Source organism: Primulina tabacum, chromosome 13 (genome assembly GCF_025594145.1).
Source record: "Primulina tabacum isolate GXHZ01 chromosome 13, ASM2559414v2, whole genome shotgun sequence".
In the NCBI taxonomy this organism is placed as follows: Eukaryota; Viridiplantae; Streptophyta; class Magnoliopsida; order Lamiales; family Gesneriaceae; genus Primulina; species Primulina tabacum.
Window position 1 is genome coordinate 28,936,531 of NC_134562.1, and position 9,335 is coordinate 28,945,865.

General features: G+C 36.7%; 1 protein-coding gene across 1 annotated transcript; it reads left to right on the plus strand.

Annotated features, from left to right (window-relative positions):
* Positions 1 to 5,738: 5,738 nt before the first annotated feature.
* Positions 5,739 to 7,661, plus strand: LOC142523127 (PLASMODESMATA CALLOSE-BINDING PROTEIN 2-like). The gene is made up of 4 exons (XM_075626774.1): positions 5,739 to 6,054; positions 6,291 to 6,527; positions 6,625 to 6,661; positions 7,099 to 7,661. Exons 1-4 carry the CDS (start codon positions 6,000 to 6,002, stop codon positions 7,343 to 7,345), a joined length of 576 nt encoding a protein of 191 aa, XP_075482889.1. The 5' UTR covers positions 5,739 to 5,999; the 3' UTR covers positions 7,346 to 7,661.
* Positions 7,662 to 9,335: the final 1,674 nt, after the last annotated feature.

The window sequence follows — 9,335 nt, forward strand, 5'->3', positions numbered from 1 at the left end:
TGTACAAACGAATGAAGTAGAGTTCGAATCTAAGGTATCATTGGAAGATGTCAAGAAAAGGATCAAGGAAAAATACAATGAAAATCCCTTGGCATGGTGGGACAGAAATCAACTCAAAGCTTGCCTTAAAATTAAGGAAGACAAAGAGTATGAATTTGTCTGTTGTAAGCCTATCCCAATGAATATAATTGATCAAAGGGATATGCAGATTATAATCAAGGAACATTTGGACCTTGGTTTGATCAAAGAAGGAATGTCATCATATAGCAGTCCAGGTTTCCTGGTAAGAAATCACGGTGAGATAAAACGAGAAAAACCCAGATTAGTTATTAATTATCAAGAAATTAATAAGATTCTGGAGTTTGATGGGTATTTTATATATAGTAAAGAAAATTTGATTAGTTGCATATGCAATGCCAAGATATTCTCTAAGTTCGATTGTATGTCTGGATTTTATCAAATTCGGATGCAGGAAGAAAGCAAGAAATTCACAACTTTCTCCACACCCTAATGACATTATATTTGGGAAGTATTACCAATGAGATTGGCTAATTCACCACAGATATTCCAAAGAAAAATGGATAATCTTTTTAAAGATTATTTCAAATTTATGTTTGTCTATATTGACGATGTTTTAATAGCATATAAAAATATGGAGGAACATGCTAAACACTTGGAGATTTTCTCTAAGGTTTGTAAAAAAGAAGGACTGGTTTTATCTGAAAAGAAAGCAGTCATTGCAACAAGTAAGATCGAATTTCTAGCAATAGAAATCAATGAGACGGGAATCATTTTGCAAGATCATATAGTTGAGAAAGTGCAAAATTTTCCGAACGAGTTAAAAGAAAAGAAGCAACTACAAAGTTTTCTGGGAGTTGTTAATTTTGCTGGGATGTGTATTAAAAACCTAGCAAAACACAGGAAACTGTTTAGTCCATTATTGAAAAAAGATGCAAGATTTATATGGACAAAAGAACACACAGATGGACTTGCCCAGTTGAAGAAGATTTGTAAAGATCTTCCAAAAATGACGATTCCTCAAGATGAAGATGATCTGGTATTATACACAGATGCCAGTGATCATTGGTGGGCGGCAGTTCTTACTAAGCTTATACCAGATGGAGAACAATCATGCAGATATTGTAGTGGTTTATTCTCAGATGCAGAAGCCATCAGATGGCATATCAACGAGAAGGAATTTTATGCAGTAAAAAGGGCTTTTGAAAAATGGCGATTATTTTTACTTGCAAAGAAATTTACTTTGAAACTTGATAACATACAGGTGAAAGCTTTCTTAAGGAATATAATTGAGTCTAAACCTGAGAAGGCCATATTATTAAGATGGCAAGCTTTATGTCAAAACTATATTTTTGATATAATTATTATTAAATCTCATGAAAATATTCTTGCAAATTTTTTAACAAGAGATGGACAGCATTGACATAGATGCTATCATCAAGATGCAGAGGCATTTGAGAGAACACCTTGAAATGCTTCAAACCGAGTTCAACAAGTTAGCACTGAACGCAAAAATTGCGGGAAGGCTTCAACAAGCGGATAAGAGAATTGTCTCTGACCGAATTACAGGATGTTTACAGGCATATACTCAGTTATGGTGTAATTCCCGAGATTTTGTTATTGTAATCTCGAATGATTTATTGATAATTGATGTGTTTATAGACGGAAAGGATCAGACCGGGAAAGACAAAAGGAGACTTGAATTATGTGCGAGGACTGAACCCCTCGCGCATATACGCGACCGAGCAGGGCGCATATGCGCGAGGTAGGCAGAGAACCTCGCGCATATGCGCGAAGAGAGGGTGCGCATATGCTCGAGCAGAAGAAAGCTTATTGCCGAGACCAGTAGGTCTCGCGCATATGCGCCGAGGGAAGTCGCGCATATGCGCGAGACGTGCAGCACAAGGATGAAGCCACTTGTCCCTTACCATGCATGATATATATAAATTACTTTCATTTCCTTCAGATTCAGCCAGAGAAATCGAGGGAAGCTCCAGAGAAGAGTTGAGTTCTTCATATACTAGAATTGTGATTTTGTGAAATCCAGCCGTCTGATTTTCAATCCGACTTCAGTACTGTGTTCCTATCAACAAAGGCTTCACACGGACGTAAGTTTTATTATGTTCTTGTATGATTTGAAAATATGATATGGAAGAAATCCTGATATGACTGATATTATCTGTTTCTGATATTGTGGTTATCGTATAATCGAAACCAGATCGAAGAACGGATACCGCATGAATTTGTTATCATTTTCAGATTGAGGTTGATTGAGATTATACAGATTTGATATCAGATTGTGTTGTTGATCGATTATGAGTTATTGAGATTGGTATTTGTTGATATTTGTATTGCTGGGTATATTGAGATTGTGCCGTTATGCCGTTGAAACAGAATTAGATTGAGTTCTGATTATATCCAGTATTGATTGAGTTGTATATTGATATTGTACTCCTCAATATTGTCATTGCCAGATTGAGTATTGACAGATTCGAATTCGAGACTTCAACTTCGTCAGATTGACAACAGAAAGGTATAAATCAATATTGAACCGGGAAGATACGACTCGAGTTTGATTTGACTTGAGTTTCCCAAAACCACATACTTTATGTTATTGCATGGATGTTTGCAATTCATGAGATTGATATGCTTAGTCTATTGATTTATAGCAAAGCATGTATTGAGTCTTGGGCGGATGTGCCTAGTCATTGGCGGAGGTGCCAAGTCTTTGGCGGATGTGCCAAGACACTGGATGTTTGGTTTATATCGATGTTGCTTAGGAGTAGATCGACTTCTATTGCTGAGATTCGATATAGTATGCCAATGTCCAGGAACCGGGATCCCTAGATTAGAGAAGAGTCGAATCTGAGATGACGAGTCAAGATGTTATTTACAGCTTTATATCAATTCATGTCTTTCAGATTGTGATACATGTTATTGATATCTGTTTCATGCTTTTATATCTGCTTATATGATTGCAAGTATACATGGTTTATACTGGGAATATATTCCTCACCGGAGTTATCCGGCTATTGTTGTGTTTGTATGTGTGCATGACAACAGGTGGGACATGATCAGGGTCAAGAAGAGGATGAGAGATCAAGATTAGCGTGGAGATCCGGACTTAGAAGTAGATTGGCTTTCAACACTTGATGTATAGTTGTTGAACCCTAGTTTGAAATGAATGTATTTGTACAAGACTTATACTTTACTTTTGATGTTTATATCAGATTGATTATCATATGTTCCGCACTTGTGTATTTAAAAAAAAAAATTTAGACCCAGATTAATTAACTGATCCTAATGATGATTAAGAAAAATGAATTAGGTTCGGGTCCCCACATATTGTTTGTAATGCAAAGACCTATCCTCCAAGGCATTGAGAAGTCATTGGTTTCCCAAATGGAGAGTTTTCGAATACATGACTCTATACCTGGAGCAGGAGATTCAAATATCCCTAGCGCAAGTGTTAAGTCGGGATCATCTCCAGATGAGTCGACTGAAACAAAAATTGAGACTCCTGATCCTTATCTTGAGTCCTCAAATCAACCCTTCACCTCGGAGATTGAAGAGGGAGAGATCAACCTTAGGTCTCGTACTGACAAGGGAAAATCTAAGGTTGGTACTAATGAAGTTGCAATTTCTTCATTTCAGGTTTATCAACAGAACTGAGATAAATTTAAAACAAGAGTTGGCATTAACCCATCTACCAATAGGGTTGATGTTTCAGGGAAATATCCTAGGGTATGGATGAAACCTAATTTATATCCAAAGGAGGCAAAGCCTGGTATGAATTCGGGGCTATTGCCTCAGTTTATACCACATCACCCAACTTTCCAGAAATTTCAGGACTACCTAAATGGATTCAGGAAGCTGTTCATGAAACTTGGGCGAATAACGATTATTTGTCCATAGGAGATGTTTTGAAGCTATATTTTTTTAGTGCAGCACCAGAACCAGCAGGGAAAGGTTCACACGAAGCCTTTCATTTCATCAAGTTAAGGAGGCCGGATACAAATATTCAGAAATTTATCAAGGACCCTCCGACAGAATAAACACCTCTGGTTGCTTCAATAACTGAAGACGATATTTCAACTAGAAGAGCATGGGGTTTATGGGTCTGTCTCACTGAGATGGATAAAGTCAAGTTTCCATTTAAGTTTTATCAAAATTCTTTAAATGGATCGTTCATGTTAAATACAATGACAGGAAAAACCACAACTTTTGCAGAAGAAATATTTGAAAAGAAAAGAAATCTTCTGTGGAACAGCAAGCTGTCGGCCAGTAAAGAAACTCGCCGAAAATTCTGTAATATGGCACATGTAGGAAGATGGTCAGAAAACATCAGCCTTGAATGCCAGAATCAAAAAGAACCGGAGTTCGGTAAAGGATTCAAACCGAGATCTGATCGGAAACATTTTACCGAAACAAGGACAAGTGGGGAAGGACCACAATCACATTTTCCTCGAAGATACAAAAAGCCAAAGATTTCTCGACAAAGTTGATCAACCCACTAACGAAAAAAAAAACCCACCATGTGAGTCGAAGGCAAGGACCACCAATAATTTGTGGAAAATGACAAAGAACATTGGATTCCTTATCTTTAAAGATAAAGGAAATCTGATAAAAAGACAAGAATATTGGACCCAAAAATCATACTATAAATAAGGGTAAATGCGAATCAGTAAAGCACACCAGAAAGAAACCTAAAGAAAATGTATTATACATATCTAAAGGTTTTAAAGAGAATAATCAAGTATAAGAGAGATCAGGCGGAAGCGATGGCTAGTCCAACATTTTCAGGAAAAAGGAAATGAGATTACAATTTACAGCGGATCTCTTACAAACTCATCTTTATTGGTATCAAGGAGAAATAAAAGAAGACGAGAAGATGATGTCTAGATTAATAATCTAGAAGAGGACGAGGAGGGATCATCTTAAAAGGACCACTCAACCACTACATGGTCCCAAGGCAAGCTGTAAAGGTTTATCAAGATTTGGAATCCGAGTTTCAAATCCGAAGAAACCTTCTATAAATAAGACATGAAGAAAGAAGTGAAGATCATCGAACATTTTCTTCATTTCTTTCAACAAATAAATTGCAATATTTATCTTTCTAATATATGTGTTTTTCAAGTTCGGCTACTATAAGTAGCTAAACAAGTCTTTCATCCTCTACAGGAGGTTTCAATGTAATAATAAATGTTTGTGTTTGAACAAAGAGATCTTTGCTCTTAGCCCCTCTCATGTACTATTTTCAAAATTTTATCTTTTATTGTACACCCTAAGGTAGGAAACGAATTAGGGTTGTGCCAAGTACTGCTGAAGGAATCTGCGTCAGTAACCATCGGTTGCGATCGCGTGGTTGGACTGTGAGGAGCAGTTCGTAAAATACGGTGGATATAATCTGGTGGTACTCCGGTCAAAGAGGTAAATATTTAATTTATTTTACGAAAGCATGATGAGCCATTATTTTAAAAAAGAAAATTCAATTATTTAAAAATGTGGTTGAGGGATATTTTGGGAACTTAGGTATCAAAACCAAATTTGAAAAGATTTATGTACTGAATCGTAAGTTGCCCTTGCGATAACCCGAGATGGGTTAACCACATACTTCAGTCAACGAACGTCTGTTACTCTGTGAATGCCAATCCACACGCACGCAGGCACACACACTCGAAGGCCTTTTCCGTTGGCTAAATACGGTCAATCCCCCATAAACATTCTTAAAAAAGACAGAATACAAGTAATTACAAAACCCCACCGTCCAAATGAAGAATTCATGTATCTATTATGTATGTATAAAAAGCCACCTTGGTTGGCCGATGTTGCTGTCTAGAACCACCATTCCCCCTTAGGTTCTCCCCTTTTAAGCTCCATAATTTTCATCCCTTGTTTCGTTCTGTTTCGACCTACCATCTTGAGTAAGAAAGCGTTTTAGTAATCTTTTCTCATCATTTCTTTGGGATCTTGAAGCGGGCATGGCTCTTGTTTTGGTCAGTCTAATGCTTATCTCAACCATGTCTGGGCATTCAGGTATACTGCTCTTGTATTAATTTTAGTCTTACACGTTACTTTCTTGAAGAACAGTGAAAAGGGTCTGCAAAAGATGTCATTTTGTTTGCCATTTTTCGTTTCAATGTATGGTTGAGTAACTTGGTTAAGCCAAGAATTCAGTTTAGGCCCTCAAGTTGATTCTTTTTTGGAAAAATAACCCGCGATACCTCATAATCTGAGATCTGATATCTTTTTCTTTGATCTTCAATACACAGATGCTGCTTATTGCGTTTGTAATAGTGGAGGTGACAGTGCATTTCAGAAGAACATAGACTATGCTTGTGGAGCTGGAGCTGATTGCTCCCCGATACTTCAGAATGGGGCTTGTTACAACCCAAACACAGTGAAGGACCACTGTAACTATGCTGTGAATAGTTACTACCAGAGGAAGGGCCAAGTTGCTGGTAGCTGTGATTTTGCAGGCAGTGCTACTGTGTCTCCCACAGCCCCTAGTGAGTAGTCCCACAATCATCTCCTCAAATTCTGTTCTTTTCTCTGTAAAAACGGTCGATTTTGCTTGAATGGTTTCTTGTTTTAATGTGTTTTCAGGCGCTGTTTCTGGCTGTGTTTACCCGTCAAGTTCCAGGTGTGGTGCCTTTTTCTTTTCCTTTTGTCTTCAAACATTATTAAATATTGAAACCTTTTGGATCTTGGAAATTGCTTTGAGATATCTTTGGTTTCAAGTGATATAATTAGACATGTGATCTGTCATGATGTTGATGTGTAAACATCATGTCTTTCGTGTTTCCATGTTACCAAACTTTGCCCAATTTACAACCTCAGAGTGGGTGCTCTGATATTGTCACACAAACAGGACAGTTCGAAAATTGATCGTTGGTTAAACATGGTTTTCGATACATGACAGTTCGTTATTTGGGAAACGAGCTTAAAGTATATAGAAATCGAAAAAGATTATATTTCACAATCTTGGTGAATCAAATATGATTTTTTAAATTTTCATTTCGGCCTTAATTGATAATCTTGGCTCGGCTACTCGACTCATCCAACTCAACTCTTGGGCAGCAACGTCGGTAGCACGACACCATTGACCAACCCGACTATAGGAGGAACCACCCCAAACACGGGCGGAGGCACCACAACAGGCACAATTCCGGGTTCAACGACGACTCCAGGCATCAGCCTAGCACCGTCGGGCGGGACTGGCTTTAGCAACACGGATACTAGCAGGGCAATTGTGACACCACTAGCATGCCACCGCACTACAATCTTTATGCTCTTCTTCCTCACTTTAACTCTTTTACTTTCCTGATCGATGGCCTCGAGAATATAAGGAAAGTGGACCAAAGGAGTCCTAAAGATTCGATAAACGACCTCGGTTTCAGCCAAGGATGGGGATTGATTCCGCTAGAAGAATCTGCTTTTGTCTTGGGAAAGAAAAGTGGGGGAATCAGATTCCCTTTTTGGGTGATCATGATGTAGTTCGAATATTGTCTCGTATGTTTATATTTTTCCAATGTATATGTAAATAGAGAGGGAGTGACGGAATCATTTTCTCTAATTTCTTATTGTGATTGAATTTGTCACCCCATGTTTCTTAGTTTTTATTAATGTAATCTTTTTCCTCATCACTTGGAGCAACAAATTAGTAAATATTGATAATCTCACGTCAAAGCAAAACTCGGGAAAAATTATTGATTTGGGCTCCCAATTAGTTTAGTTACACGGCATCTCTTCAAATGTGGAATGCAATTTCTCGGAATGATACTTTATTTACTTGGTGTCACGTGGTTAGTCGACACTGGCATTGTTCAACAATTACATAATCGTCACATAACAAACCTTGTAGTATAATATATATCAAAACCAATTTATTTCTCATAATCAATCAATAAATTGTCTTTATAATGTAAAACAATATATGCCGAAGCGTTTACAACGACTCAAATAAAACTTAAAGACGAATATAAACTCAAATGACTCTAATTTTCGTTCATCACCAGTTTCAAAACTAGTCTTGTTCCTCTTGCTCTATCTGTTCGTCAAACTTATTTGGGGAGACATAGAGTAAGGAGTGAGTGATTTGGTCGTCATTCAGCAAGTGGGAGCCGTTCGAGCACATACGTAATAAGTACACATGATTTTCGAGAACAACATATCATATCATGAATAACATAATTCGCATAACATATCATCAGCATCAACATAAGCATATTTTGGTCTAAGCACTAAGATCCCTCTACTTTTCACTGTTTACTAATATCAATCCCTAATTTTTATTACTCTAAGGGAGCGAGTCCATATAATGGTTACAAGCCTACCGTGTAAGGGCCATAAACATATCTCATATTGAGATTCTCACACATATCCAGTTGAATACTCACAATGCCAAAACATAAAACATACGATAATCGTATCAATAATGGGTAAAAAAAGAATTGCACTCGACTGTAATTTCGAAAAACGAAAAATGCATAATCGAAATTATGCTTTTAAAACAAACTTACTTACCTTAGATCTGGATGCTAAAAACATGAAGGATGATTTTTGTTGCTAGGATTTTCAAATCCTCCTTAGATCTAGACTGCGGCAGAACTTCGACATTCTGCAGAACTGAGAGAGCAAATCTCGAAATTCTTGAGAGCACTAGGAGCAACTTTCGAAAATTTGACGTAATTTTCAGGTGTGATTTTCAAATGGTTGGCTCCTCTTATTTATAGGAGCTGACTGCTATCCTGATCGTGTATTATCTATGCTTTTAAATTTTTTAACCAAACTTTGAATCTAAGATGATTTATCCTTTTTTATCCATCTTCTTGGATATTTTCGAAAATAATCACTTGGACATGCTCGAAATTTCGAATTCCAGGTCTAATTTCCAGCATCGAGTAGATCTCTTTTTTTGCAGTACAATTTAATATTTACACTTAAATTTCAACTTCCCCCTATTTAATTCGAATTTTTCTGATGTTTTTATCTAAAAAAAATAGGACTCATGATTTTCTTGAAATATTTGTAGGCAAACTTTTGAATTCCTCATGCATGTAATTCCTTATCGTTCTTCTACCTAGTATCTTCGAAAAGTATATATATAAATACATGAAAAATTCAAAATCTCATATTGAATTATCCTCTCGCTTGATTTCCCTTTTATCTTGATCCATGTGTATCAATATTATCTCAGATATTATATCTTTATCTTGCATTTCCTTACCAAATTTCGAAATTATGTGTAAGGCCCTAAAATATATTATCCGGTAATTTGTCATAATTTGAATAATTATTGAGTTGTAAATTAAAAT